Source organism: Thamnophis sirtalis, unplaced genomic scaffold, assembly GCF_051295495.1.
Source record: "Thamnophis sirtalis isolate CommonGarterSnake01/CBP01778 unplaced genomic scaffold, rThaSir2_p1.2 scaffold_6, whole genome shotgun sequence".
Classification (NCBI taxonomy): domain Eukaryota; kingdom Metazoa; phylum Chordata; class Lepidosauria; order Squamata; family Natricidae; genus Thamnophis; species Thamnophis sirtalis.
The window spans coordinates 6,672,178-6,687,103 of record NW_028261386.1 but is presented as its reverse complement, the minus strand read 5'-3'; the positions used below and the strand labels follow the sequence as shown (position 1 = coordinate 6,687,103).

At 44.8% G+C, this 14,926-nt stretch overlaps 1 protein-coding gene across 4 annotated transcripts in view; it reads left to right on the top strand.

Annotated features, from left to right (window-relative positions):
- The window catches only part of NF1 (neurofibromin 1), a 270,036-nt gene that overhangs the window by 232,366 nt on the left and 22,744 nt on the right, over positions 1-14,926 (top strand). For all 4 annotated transcript variants that reach the window (XM_087717167.1, XM_087717166.1, XM_087717165.1 and 1 more), the window contains 8 exons: positions 560-774; positions 2,602-2,663; positions 2,795-2,909; positions 6,046-6,147; positions 8,905-9,045; positions 10,666-10,792; positions 12,502-12,633; positions 14,226-14,361. In XM_087717167.1, the coding sequence (XP_087573293.1) occupies positions 560-774; positions 2,602-2,663; positions 2,795-2,909; positions 6,046-6,147; positions 8,905-9,045; positions 10,666-10,792; positions 12,502-12,633; positions 14,226-14,361 (1,030 nt within the window). The remainder of the gene's footprint in view (positions 1-559; positions 775-2,601; positions 2,664-2,794; positions 2,910-6,045; positions 6,148-8,904; positions 9,046-10,665; positions 10,793-12,501; positions 12,634-14,225; positions 14,362-14,926) is intronic.

The window sequence follows — 14,926 nt, the reverse complement described above, 5'->3', positions numbered from 1 at the left end:
TCTAAGCGGTTTACAGAGTCAGCATATGGCCCCCACAGTCTGGGTCCTCATTTTACCCACCTCGGAAGGATGGAAGGCTGAGTCAACCCTGAGCCGGTGAGATTAGAACCGCTGAACTGCAGATAGCAGTCAGCTGAAGTGGCCTGCAGTACTGCACTCTACCCACTGCGCCACCTTGGCTCTGTTAGGAAATGTAGGAAAGAAAGGAAAAAAGAAGAAAAAGGCAACTTCCAATTCCCTTTGGTGCAGTAGAATAAGACAGTAATATCAAACCTCAAACTTGCTACTTTTACATAATATTGTAAATTAGCCATTTCTAAAATAACAAATCTACCTAATCAGAAAAGCCCAAAATCAAAGTTTCAATTTTTCCCCACCTCGAGCACAAAGTCCAGAACTGGTTTCCAAGTAGAAACAAAGCAGTCAATTCGGCCATCTCTGCTAACTCCATCCATTTTTGCAGCCATTCATTCATTGTGGGAGACCGAACCATTTCAATTTTCAAAGATGGATCTGAAATCAAAATCTTTGTCTGTTCCTTCTTCTTTTTTTTCAACAGAGGAAACGAAGCAGGTTTTGAGGCTGAGCTTAACGGAGTTCTCACTGCCCAAATTCTACTTGTTGTTTGGAATTAGCAAAGTGAAATCGGCAGCAGTTATTGCATTCCGATCCAGCTATCGGGACCGGTCATTCTCTCCTGGTTCCTATGAGAGAGAAACATTTGCACTGACATCTCTGGAAACGGTCACAGAAGCATTGCTGGAAATTATGGAGGTATGGCAAGGACGTCACGATACGAGTATACAAACATGAGTAAGATATTAGGGTTGCAAAAATATGTAATTTGTAGATAATTCAAGTAGCCCTTTTGTACATTGGTTTTGGCAAAGCATACACAGCAGAGATCAGAGTTAAGATAGCATTGACGTCTTTTAAGATGGGTTTTAGTCTGAGGTATAAAATTTTTATGATAGGAAATAAAAAAAGAAAATATTACATTAATCTGACTGAGAGTTGGTGCTCACAATCTAGTCCACATATACAGCAGAATAAAGTGATGGAGTGGATTATACACATCAGGAAAGAGATAATATTTTTAAGGTTTTAAACAAATGCCTTGCAAGTAAAACAAATATACATAAAGAAAAAGGATTTAGCCCGGACTGTTTCCTGATACATATGCTGAATGTACAAACATGGATTGGGGTGTTGTTTTCATATAGTAGAGCCTTCAAAAACGAGACTTTCCCATACTAACACAGTGTATTCGATCTTCCTATCTTAAAATTCAACTGTCATTTCCTCTTGATGAAATAGATGGCTATTATGTATGCATGACTAAGCAAAAATGTGTGTGTGTGTGTGTGTGTGTGTGTGTGTGTGAGAGAGAGAGAGAGAGAGAGAGAGAAACAGAGAAACAGAGAGAGGGGGGGAGAAACTGTAATTTTCTGTCTCTGGGGGTCTGAGAATAGACAATTAAGTATAGACTGCAGCCACGCTCAGTGGTTACGTAAGGTAGTCCTCAACTTAGGAGAACACTTCAGGGGTCCTTGGTGCTCTCTGACAACAATTCAATAATTAGATCATAAATCGTTGCAGTCATGAAGTGAGATGCTCAAGTGATCATCTCGCTCAACAACTGCAATCCCAGCTGTCCCCATTGCAGTCATTCAGAAACTGCTTGTATCGTTACGCGGATGGAGCAAAATATCTGCCTGCAGAAGTGGCTCAGGCAGCTCCCCTCCATGTGCCGAAGGGAACTGCAGTGCTGGACTGGAGAGAAGAAGCTCGGACTTTCATGATCCAAGTTTCTCTTCTCCCATCCTCACCTAGCATGCAATGGAAAAGCATGTAAATGCGAGTAGATAAATAGGTACTTCTAGTTTGGTGGGAAGATAACAGTGCTCTGCAACATCACCCTGGCCACATGACCATGGAAACATCTTTAGACAGTGCTGTCTCATTGGCCCTTGAAACAGGGATGAGCACTACCCCCTATAGTCAGCGACTAACAGAGTAAAATCCTCCAGGGACCCCCTCTTTGATAGCACAAACCCTGTTGCAGAACGTCTGTCAGGCCGTGCTTTTGCTCTCAAAGAGGCTGGGTGTGGAAAATGCCCCTCCTGAAATTCCCTCCACTTTCAGCCAGCTCCCAAGACCCCCAGAGGGAGTCCTCTGGCCAGGCAGGGCAAATGGCACACGTGTGATCACACATGATCGCAGGGCACTCGGCAACCCACCGTTAAGTGCAGATGGGTTGCCCAGTGCCCAAATCGCAATTACATGACCGGTGTGTGTGTGTGTGTGTGTGTGTGTGCTGTAACAATTCTAACTTTGGGCACAGGTCATCAGTCCCTCCGACGCATTTGTAATTTTGAACAGTCTCAGAATGAATGGGCGTTAAGTGAGGACTCTTTGAATTGTTTAAGGCTGCCAGCAGGAGAAAAAAAAAAGAGAGAGAAAATGGGTGCCATTTTCCAGTTCCTGGAGTGTGTGAATACAAAACCCCAATTGTCCCTTTTCCGGAAATGCTCACTTTCGGTTGAAGAAATGCTTTAATGCGACATAATCAGATCATCTGACCTTTTGATTTCCCTGCAGGCGTGCATGAGAGATATCCCCACCTGCAAATGGCTTGACCAGTGGACGGAACTAGCTCAGAAGTAGGTCATTGATGCCCTAAATTACAAACTCTGCCTGGGGTCACTTTATTCCTTCCTCTTTCTGTTTGAGGCACTTTCGTTGGTGTTCTTATTCTGGCAGGCTTTAATTAACGGCCTTTTTTCCTTGACAGGTTTGCATTCCAGTATAATCCGTCCCTCCAGCCCAGAGCCCTTGTGGTCTTCGGTTGCATTAGCAAACGGGTGTCACATGGACAGATAAAACAAATCATCCGGATTCTGAGCAAGGTGTGTCTTTCGGCTTTATCTTCCCGGAACTTACTTTCTTTTCTTCCTCCTGCATTTGCATACAGGCAGTCGGGGCCAGAATTTCCAGTATTACGCAAGATAGTTGTTAAGTGAGTCATGCCCAATTTTATGAGGGTTTGTGGTTAAACAGGTCATTGTATTTGCTAAGTGAATCATGTGGTTGTTAAGTCAATCCAGCTCCCCCCATCGACTTTGCTTGGCAAAAGCCGGATTGGAAGGTCCCATATGGCAGTCACATGACCTCGATATGCTGCAACCATCGTAAATACGTGCCAGTTACCAATCACCCAGATTTTGATTACATGATTGGAGATGCAGTAACAGTCATAACTGCAAGGACTGATTGTAAGTCATTTTTTTCACTGCCATTATAACTTTGAATGCTCGCTAACCAAATGCTTCTAAGTTGAGAACCATTTGTACTGAATCTAACACTGAGTGGAACAAGTGGGTTTTTTCCCCCCTTCATGCTCTGGAGAATGAGAAATTTTACCATAGGTTGTTGTCAATGTTTTCCCCCTCCATCTTCCCTGAGTCTTTATGCTACCTGGGTTCAGGTAGATGCTGGGGCTCAGGACCCTGGACAGCACCCCACAGTTTGGGGAATCTGCTAGAATTTTTTAAAGGGGATTCAAGTTAATGTCAGCGTTTCAAGTAACAGCCCCAACGAAAGAAGACTCTGAGGCTCAAGTTTCCTCAAAGTTCCATTTTATTAGCAATGTCATATTGGCACATCTGGGAAAACCCAAATCTGAAAGCTTCTAGGTTTTCCCCACCCAAGTGAAAGTTCAAGCCCCCCTGCCCAGCACCCACATGGCCCAATCAAGCATTGTCCAAAACAGGAGAGTTGTCTTGTAGAAAATTAAATGTCATACCACCATTAAAAAGCCTGGTTTTTATATTATGCAAGGCTATACTGGACCAAAAGTTCTCCTATCCTTGAAATCTAGTTCCAGTCCTCCAGGCAATATCAGTGCAGTACGATAAATGCATCAGCTTGAAGCTAAAGCAAAACTTTGGGAACAGGCAGTTTTAAGGAGTGCCCCCCACAGTCACTTTAGCCTTTGGCTGGACATTGCATCCTTCAGTCTCAAAAGACTATGGTATCGTGCTCTGGAAAGAGGCCCAAAAGCAGCATCTGGTGTGGCTTAAAAAGGCCAATTTGAGAGTGGCAATCCCTTCCACACTGAGGGCAGATACATTCTGTCCCCTGCCCAGCCCCCAGATTTTGCTGGTTCCAGGATGGCCTCTTTGCCTCAGCCTGCCAAACAAGTGTCTCTTCGAATTGAGGGAGGCCATGCTGCGCCTTTAGCCTCCAAGCTGAACGATGAGAGGTCAAGGTTTCCCAGCTGATAATGTCCTTTCCCAAGGCCTTTAGATCCCTCTTGCAGATATCCTTATATCGCAGCTGTAGTCTCCCATCTGGGATGCTTTCCCTGCACCAATTCTCCATACAGGAGATCTTTCGGAATCTGACCATCGGCCATTCTCACGACATGCCCAAGCGTTTGGCTACTCAAATAATAAAGGGCCAGTGAGAAAGGTAAGGAATTAGCAGGTCTATAATAGAGAAGGCTGGTCTCCTTCAGCTCTGCCTTTTCCTCAGATCATTGAGGCTGCCTCTTGTACAGGTAATCCTCAGCTCACGACAGTTCATTTAATGACTGTTCGAAGTTACGACAACACTGAAAAAAACTGGACCCTTTTTCATACTTACAGCCATTCAGCGCCCCAGTGGTCATGTGATCAAAATTCAGATGCTTGGCAACTGGCTCGTGTTTATGACGGTTGCAGTCTCCCAGGGTCACGCGATCACCTTTTGTGACCTTCTGACAAGCAAAGTCAATGGATTCACTTAACAACTGGGTTATTAACTTAACAACTGCAGTGATTCACTTAACAATGATGGCAGGTCATAAAATGGGGCAAAACTCACTTAACAAATGTCTCACTGAGCAACAAAAATTTGGAATTTTTGTTTGAATTATGGTCGTACATTGAGGACTATCTGTATAGCATCACATGAAACTGGGGCCTACAAATTCAATTTGTGTAATCAGATCAAGTCACAGTTGGAAGTAAAACCTGATGAGCTTTTAATAAATATCCAGTGCTGGTCATCTTTGATACCATGTACTAAATCTCCTTTCATATATGCATGTGCGCACACACAGAGATCACTAGATACTAAAATATGAAATCTTTCCCTCATTTTATGCAGAGAGAGAGAAAGAGATTGTTTTTTTTCCCCAATTGTGTTTCCACTCATAATGCTTTTTCATTCCCTGAGCCAGGGTGAAATGCTACCGGTTCGGATCGGTTCGCCCGAACCGGTAGTAAAAAAAATGCTATCAGTTCGGGTGAACTGGTATTTCCAACGATCAGCTGTGATGCACGATTTATATTAGCTAGAAGGCAGGATTTCCTGCTTTCTGGCTAATCTAAATTGTGTGGCACAGCGGATTCCCTCCCTCATAAGGTTCTACTTACTTTTGCAGGCGCGCTCGCTAGCAAACTCTGCCCACTTACCTGGACGTCAGCATGTCCATTTTTGACACTCTGTGCATGCACAGAAGGTCCTGCGCTTGCGTGAAACATCCTGCGCTTGCACGGAATGTCCTGTGCATGTGCAGAGGTGGCGCCTGTGTGCTCACATTTGCGAACCGGTAGCAAACGTAGATGGATTTCACCCCTGCAATGAGCTAATGCTACAGCTGTATACAAGTGGAAATGTGCCAGCCAGGAACGTACTGGTAGAACAGATAAACTAAAAAAGAGGATGAAGCTTTCTCATCGTGGGATTGGAGCTTTTGGTTAACTAGGATGAAATGTGTCATGGAGAAGAATCAAGGCAGAAGTGAAGTGCAAGTAAATTTTGTTTTCAATCCGCACAGAAGGAGGTAAAAGCACAGACTAGAGAACGCAGAAGGCGAAACGAAACCATAGTCTTAATGGCCCAGTTCCAGGAAAAGCAAGGCAGAACAAAAGCACTCTGGATTGACTGAGGCACAAGGAAATAACACCATAATGTGAAAGGAGAACCCACATCTGCAGGGATTAAATATCAGTGTAAACAAGCTAATATTACTTAGATTTTTTTTTAAACCAATTACAGGGTCTGGAGAGCTGCTTGAAAGGGCCAGACAACTACAATAGCCAAGTTCTGATAGAGGCCACCGTCATAGCCCTGACTAAGCTCCAGCCACTCCTCAATAAGGTAAACTGGTAGGGCCCCCAGCATCTCGTTCTCTGTGGCCCCGTGGGCAGAAAAAAAGGGTAACTCCATTGCTCAGGATAAAGGTTAGAATGATCCGGGGGGGGGGGGGGATGTTTGGAAGTTGTATTTTTAACCTATTCCTTAATTGCTCGTTAGCAAATCTTGAAAATCTTGCCAATGATTTATTAGATTACTAGAGATCCTGATAAGGGACACGGTGGTTCAGTGGCTAAGACGTTGAGCTTGTCGATCAGAAAGGTCGGCACTTCGGCAATTTGAATCCCTAGCGCCGCCTAATGGAGTGAGCTCCCGTTCCTTGTCCCAGCTTCTGCCAACCTAGCAGTTCAAAAGCATGTACAAATGCAAATAGAAAAATAGGAACCACCTTTGGTGGGAAGGTAACAGCATTCCGTGCGCCTTCGGCTTTTAGTCATGCCAACCACATGACCACGGAGACGTCTTCAGACTGCGCTGGCTCTTTGGCTTTGAAATGGAGATGAGCACCACCCCTTAGAGTCAAGAATGACTACCACATATGTCGAGGGGAACCTTTACCTTTAGAGATCCTGAAGGATTGGAGGTATCACTTTGTGTGTCTGTTCCCCCCTCCTTCCTTTCAGTCTCTTCATCACTTTTTGGTTCTCAGCCATTCGGTCGAAACCACAGTTTCCAGTTCTATTTAGAGTCAGGAGTGCTCTGCCTTCATTGACACGCGATTGATTTGGCCACATTTAGAAAAAGAAATGGGAGGGGAAGAAGGGAGGTTTATCTCAAAGATGTTTTATTTTCTAATAAAAGGTTGCACATGTACGGTAACTCTTGCAGTTACATCTACCCTACCCACAAGTGCAGGAGGCAGGATGTAGACCAGGGGTGGGTTCTGGCAGCCAGCTCTGCTGGTTTGCTCGTGGCTGCGCCATACGTGCGCACTTCATGCGTATCCACAGTGCAATAGAAATTGCTCTGTGCATACCCAGAAGCAAAAAACAAGATGGCCGTGCCTACAATGGCACCCGGAGAACCAATTCGGGGGTGTGGCAGGCCTGGGTGGCTCCAGGTTCCAGTGACTCAGGCCGCCAAACCACGGCCGGTTCGGCCGAACTGGGCCAAACCAGTAGGAACCCACAGCTGGTGTAGACTGATTCCTCTCTTAAGTAGTCCCCATCTAATGACACCAAGAAGAAGGGCCTTCTTGGTGGTGGCTCCCTCCCTTGATACTCTTGGAACCTTATCCCCATGAAGATAAGATGGGCCCGACTTGGATGTTCTTTCAAAGGGCCTCAAGACCTGATTCTGTCAGCAGACTTGGGGATCCCAGGGTGATATGGAGCCCATCAAGTGGAATTGGAATTGGAATTGGAAAAGTTTATTTATAGGCCGCCCTTTTCCCTGGGGGGACTCAGGGCGGCTTACAACTCATAGGGAAAGGGGATACAAACAATGACACATAAGCACAATACATAATTAAAAAGAACACAACATTCATACCATTCGGGTGGCGATGGATTACAATCTTTAGCCCCAGGCCTGACGGGATAGCCAGATTTTAAGGGCTCCGCGGAAGGTCTGGAAGGTGGTGAGGGTACGAATCTCCACGGGGAGATCGTTCCAAAGGGTCGGAGCTACTACCGAGAAGGCTCTCCTCCGCGTGGTTGCCAGTCGACACTGACTGGCAGATGGAATCCGGAGGAGGCCTAATCTATGTGATCTAATTGGTCGCGAGGAGGTAATTGGCAGGAGGCGGTCTCTCAAGTATCCAGATCCACTACCATGAAGGGCTTTGTGGGTGGCAAGTAGCACCTTGAAGCGCACTCGGAGATCGACAGGTAGCCAGCGCAGCTCGCGGAGGATAGGTGTTATGTGGGTGAACCGAGGTGCACCCACAATCGCTCGCGCAGCCGCATTCTGGACTAGCTGAAGTCGCCGGATGCTCTTCAAGGGCAGCCCCATGTAGAGTGATTGATTAGATTTGTTGTCACATGGAGGTAGAGGTTTGTTGGATTTTGTATTTCAGGTTTTATTTCTGTAAGACTCCTGGAGTCTCTGTGAGTGAGTTGGACAGCCATGTCAGTTTTCCTAAAATAAATATGCTTGACGCAGCCCCATGGGCAATATGAAGGGGCAGCCTGCTCATATATTCCCACTCCATCTGCCCAAAGTTGTTGTTTTCAGAGAACCTGTGGTACAGTCTTTCCCTTCATGTATGGCTGTAAGTTGTTAGCATGGCCTCAACCTCAACAGTTCACTTTGGCTGTGGGTACAATTCTGGAAGGCTGATGATGGAAAAACCAACCCAAAGAATGAGCCAATGATAGCAGCAGCTACCAGTCATTAGCTGAAGTCCCTATAGAATGAAACTGTCAAGCCAACTTACGACCATCTCATCCAGACTGGGCCAAGAGTCCATGGATCCGTGTTTTGTACCCATGGTTGCAGTTACAGGTACCTTGGAGTCTAGAGATTGCGTGGATGCCAGATGCATCCAGTTTTGTTGACACGAGAAAGATGTGTCTCTTGGTTCTTTCCCAGCAGAACAAATGTGCTGTAGGGTCCTTGGTGTTCTCTGAGCTTGGTGGTTTTCTTGCAGACATTTCATTGCCACGTCACTAATGATGTTACTTAGTGTGGTAATGAAACGTCTGCAAGAAAACCAGCAAGCCCAGAGAGCACCACCGTTCAACCCTAAGTTACAAATATCCCTGTCTATCAAAACGAACCGCTCCAGTTCTGTCATTTTATTCCTCTGTTTCTGTTTAGGATTCCCCTATGCACAAGGTACTCTTTTGGGTGGCCATGGCAGTTCTACAGCTGGACGAGGTCAATCTGTATTCCGCAGGCACGGCTTTACTTGAGCAGAACCTACACACTCTGGACAACCTCCGGGTATTTAATGATAAAGTAAGCAAACCATTTCCCAGAACACGCCAGAACAAAAGAAAGCATGAATGTTCTCTTAGCGCTGTAATATGCGTCATCTTTTCACCACGGGTGAATCGGTTTTGGGGGAAAAACGTGAGCTGCTTCCTTGTTGAAAAGTAACTTGAGTTTTGAGAACGTAATGTTGTTTGACATTTCTTGAGTTTTAAGAAATGAGAATTTTATTTTATGGCGCCCAGGGTTATTTTTAATATCCCAGCAGTATTACAAGCGCTGGTGTAAGATTAGGTGATGCATACTAAAATTGACCAGTAGGGCTGCAGACTAAAATAGAACACGGAAGACGAAAGCAAAGACAAATAGATCTTGGACGCACCCACCTTATGCTGCTTTTTTTCCCCCAGAGGTTATTTTTAGACTGCTTCTTGTGCTCTTTATTTGCTTTTGATTTCTTGTGAGATGTAATTCCAATCACCTTAGCTCACTTTTTATGTACTGCCAAGGCTAACGTGTCTTGTTCAACAAGCCACAGTTTATCCCAAAGGGCTTTTTCAAGAGGCAACCGGGACTTTCTTGTTTTTCTTTGAAGATGTTTTGCTTCTCCTCCAAGAAGCTTCTTCAGCTCTGACGGGATGGTGGGGAATGGAAGGGTTTATATTCCTTGCAGACAGCTGGTCATTTGTATTCTGAAAAAGGAAACCCTACTTAATTTCTTGCCAGTGTTCTTCGAACCACAAACTATTATTTGCAACCCTTGTTTATCCCGGATACAGAGTGGGTTTCAAAGAAGAGAATATGTAAGTAGCTCAGGGCTGAACTGTGGAATCCTTGATCCCCTCTGTGCTTGGTGCCGGCTGATGATGTTACTTAGTTGGGTAATGAAATGTCTGCAAGCAAACAACCAACCTCAGAGAATAGAATAGAATAACAGAGTTGGAAGGGACCTTGGAGGTCTTCTAGTCCAATCCCCTGCCTAGACAGGAAACCCTATATCAGCCATGGTGAACAGTTTTTGGCTTGTGGGCCATAAGGGGGGGAGCGCAGGGGGGGCGCGGGCGTGCCACACCCATAATGCAATGTGCGACACACACACACCCAGTGTGCATGCACGCTTGAGAGACGCTCTCCCATTTCTCCATGGTTTTTTCGCCCTCCCCAGGCTCCAGAGACTTTATAGGAGTCTGGGGAGGGCGAAAACAGCCTCCCCCGACTCCCAGAGGCCTTCCAGAGGCTTCAGGGACCTTCAGGAGGCTTCCCTGAAACCTCCAAAGGGCAAAAAACGACCCTACGAGCAAACCGGAAGTGACTTGCATGCTGGCCAGCTGACAGGGCAACGCCTCGCCTGCCCTGACAAATGGTTCTGCGTGCTACCTGTGGCATGCGTGCCATAGGTTCGCCATCCCGGCCCTATACCATTTCAGACAAATAGTTATCCAACATCTTGAAAACTTCCAGTGTTGGAGCATTTGCGAACTTCTGGAGGCAACACCAAGATCTCCACAGTTCAGACCTGAGCTATGCATATTTTCTTCTTATGAGTAGATGGTTGAATGTGTCTACCTGGAATGAATTGAGAGTTAAGCGTGGGTCTTTTTCTGACTGAATTGTCTGATGCCTGTACGTTGGCCTCTTCCCGGACAGAGCCCCGAGGAAGTCTTCATGGAGATCAGGAGGCCTCTAGAGTGGCACTGTAAGCAGATGGACCACTTTGTGGGACTCAATTTCAACTCCAACTTCAATTTTGCACTTGTGGGACATCTGCTAAAAGGTAGGAAGGCAATGCACGGTGGCTTGATTTTCTTGCTGTCAGGCCCAAGACACCAAAGTATTGTTTGTGGTAGGAATTCTGTATACTGTGCCTATGATTTGCATCAGAAAGGGATCCTAGGGGAGGGATCTCCAACCTTGGCAACTTTAAGACTTGTGGACCTCAACTCCTCAGCTTTGCTGACCGAGGGATTCTGGGAGTTGAAATCCACAAGCCTTAAAGTTGCCAAGGTTGGAGAGCCCTGTCCTATAGCACTTTAGAGTTCCTCGAAGGAGAGCAGAAGATACTGAAGAGAGAGGGACTGGAGAGGGAAAGAGGGGGGGGGGGGAAATAGCTAGAATTAATAGGCTGAAAGGAACTTTTGTGATAGAAACTGAGATGCACTTCAGGAAAAGACACAGTTTTCACAGACGAAGAAAGCCCTGGTTTGAGACTTGGGTCATTTGTGAAAAGGGGAGATCTGTTTATTGTTCAAGAGTTGTTTCTGGATGACAAAGGGGAAATTGTTGCTATGTGTTAGAGGCCAAAGTGGTTGCCCACTTTTCTTCTCCTTGTGCCTTGCTTTAGAATTCAAGATGGTCAAATAGATTGTCCTCTTTCAGGTTGTTGTTGTTTTTTCTTCCATTCATTCGTGCCCAATTCTCAAAGGCTGCCTTATCAAGCCCTTGCAGTGTTCTTGGCAAGATTTTTCAGAAGTGGTTGGCCATTGCTTCTTTCCTAGGGCCGAGAGAGAGTGACTGGCCAAGATCACCCCGCAGGCTTTGTTCTTAAAGCGGGACTAGAACTCACAATCTCCCAATTTCTAGCCTGATGCCTTACTTAAACAGTATATCAAATCTGGTCCTCACTCTTTCACATTATATATAGAAAAACAAATTAGTGGGGGAAAAAGATAATGTAAGCGTAAGTAAAGAAGTAACATCACAAGATGCTGGCCAGAGTGGAATTTCCCCTCCTGAACTGCTAGTTTTCTGCATTCAAGGAGGAATTATGTTTAGAAATCATTCTGGTTTCCCCATCCTGTAGTGTTTGTTCTATCATTACCTTTCTGTGTAAATCGAGCCTAACATTCTTTTGGGATTGGCGTGACAAACCCCTCCACCCCCAACGAGCAACAACACAATTCCTTTCAGGATCCCTTCATTCCAATTTAGGATTTTAAATTTGGGTCAACAACATTTCTTCCTTTTGTGCAAAAGCCTCAAAAATGCATTGCATTTTATTTATTTATTAAATGTATATGCCACCCAATTCTCCCACTTTTTTCCTCCAGAATCCCAGATTCTAAAGCTTGATTACTTGCAGTAAGTACATGCTTGCTGCTTTTCCGGAGACTCACAATAACTTTGGAAACCACTAAAAATTAGTGGTTAGTATTGCTAAGGTTGCACAATCAATGCTTATTTCTTTTTGGTTATGAGAATCAGCAATGTGTCATTCAGGTTACTGAAGTCTGGTTTTCACAGGATAGAATAGAATAGAATATGTTATTGTCACCTTAATTGTACACCAATCGGCATACATTAAAATGAAATTACATTGCATGCAGCTCTCAAAGGGTTTTTGAATAGGTTTCAACTCCCATCCCACTTTCTGAGTGCCCGTTTAAGTTTATGCACTGCCTCTTTAAGACATTTCCCCACTTTTCAATTGATGTTTTTCTTTGTTTCCAGATACCTGGTCCTTTAACGCACTGTTTATTTCACTAGGTTACCGGCACCCATCGCCAACCATAGTAGCAAGAACAGTAAGGATTCTGCACACACTCCTCGCTCTGGTTAACAAACATAGGAACTGTGATAAGTTTGAGGTGAATACCCAGAGTGTGGCTTACCTTGCAGGTAAAAACCCCAAATCTATGAAGTTTGTATCCAATCCAGTCCAACCCAAACTGGGTAATAACACAGCGTGAAAGTATTCCTCTCAATTCATAACAAAATGTGAGCTGCCAAAAGGAGGGAGCCAGTCTACGTATAATAGCAATAACACTGCCTAAGATGGAAAGGGGACGTGGTGGCTCAGTGGCTAAGAGCTGAGCTTGTCGATCAGAAAGGTTGGCAGTTCAGCGGTTCGAATCCCTAGCGCCGCATAATGGAGTGAGCTCCCATTACTTGTCCCAGCTTCTGCCAACCTAGGAGTTTGAAAGCATGTGAAAAATGCAAGTAGAAAAAATAGGAACCACCTTTGGTGGGAAGGTAACAGCGTTCCGTGCACCTTTGGCGCGGAGTCATGCCAGCCACATGACCACCGAGGCATATTTTGACAGCACTGGCTCTTCGGCTTTGAAACGGAGATGAACATTGGCCCCTAGAGTCAGGAACGACTAGCACATATGTGCAAGGGGAACCTTTACCTTTAAGATGGAAAGGCTATCGACCTCAACCCTTACTCGATCTCCCCATTCCTAGCTATTATAACTTGGAGACTAGTAAAATCAGTGAGGAAGCCCAGATTCATTTAATAGCTGTTACTAGCTTCACAACTGCAGTAATTCACTTAATAACTGTGCCAAGAAAGATCGTAAAGTAGGGCAAAATTCACTTAACAACTGTCTCGCTTAGCAACAGAAATTTTGAGGCTCAGTTTTGCCGTTAAGTCAAGGCTATCCTCATTCCCATTTAAGTCTGCAAGCCTTTTCTTTAAGACAAGAATCATCATCACAACACCCAGTGAGCCTTAAACAGTTTTTGCACCCCTCCGTTAAAATAATAATATAAAGATGCAGACTGAAACATTGTGAAATATCTAAATCTTGTGAGATTTCAATATTCTTTGGAGGTTGCATATGTAGGCATTGTCATCAATGAGAGCCGAGGTGGTGCAGTGGTTAAATGCAGCACTGCAGGCTACTTCAGCTGACTGCAGTTCTGCAGTTCGACTGTTCAAATCTCACCGGCTCAGGGTTGACTCAGCCCTCCATCCTTCCGAGGTGGGTAAAATGAGGACCCGGATTGTTGTTGGGGGCAATATGCTGACTCTGTAAACTGCTTAGAGAGGGCTGAAAGCCCTATGAAGCGGTATAGAAGTCTAACTGCTAACTGCTATCACATGGGAAGCCAGAGTCAGATTGCCAAAATCATTTGGAGGGTTTGCCAAGACATAAAGGCATTTATAAAAAGGTTGGGGGGGGTGTCTTTCGTTGAGGATTTAACAAGAGTCATGTCATGCTTTAGGATCTCATGGACTTAGAATTTTGTCACAGTGGAGAATTGGCAGTGCAGTGGCTCCCTCAAATTTTATTTTTATTTCTTTTTTAAATGAAAATGAACGGAACCGAGTTTCTCAGGATTCTGAGTTCTTGATTTAATACCGTAAGTTGGTAGAGAGTTTTCTAATACTAGGAAGAAGAATGCTGTCTCGAATGTTTGGAAGAAGAATGTGAAATATGTCAAATATCCTTTGAACATTTCTGTGCTTCCTTTTGTCTGTTCAGCTCTGCTGACTATGTCCGAGGAAGTTAGGAGCCGGTGCAGCTTAAAGCATAGGAAATCACTCCTCTTGACGGATATTTCAATGGAAAACGTTCCTATGGAGACATATCCCATACACCACAATGAAGCCAGTTGTAGGTCAGTGAAATTTTGAAAAGTTTATTAGAGGATATGGACAGTTCTGTAATATTCTATCTACCATATTTTTTGGAGTATAAGACGCACCTTTCCCCCCCCCCAAAAAAGAGAGTGAAAATCTGGGTGCATCTTATCCACTGAATACAGCATTTTTGGCCTCACCCCGACCCCTTCATAAAAATGGATGTATAGAGGATTTGGGAGGCCTGCAAAGTGCTCCTGAGGGTGGAGGAGGGCAGAAATGACCGAAAAATGGGCTGTTTTTTGCTTGTTTTTGCCCCCCCCCAAAAGCCCCGAGGAGCACTTTGCAGGCCTCTCAAACTATCTGCATGCCCCGTTTTTTACAAAAAAATGAGGCGTGCAGAGGGTTTGGGAGGCCTGCAGAGTGCAAAAACTTTTTAAAAAATTTATCTCTCCAAAATCTTGGTGCGTCTTATACTCCGGTGCGTCTTATAATCTGGTGCGTCTTATACTCTGAAAAATACGGTAATAGAATTGTGTGTGAAACTCAGGCCTCCGTCCCTTGATGCTGTCCTTTGGTGCAAAATGACATTTAAGAAGGGAC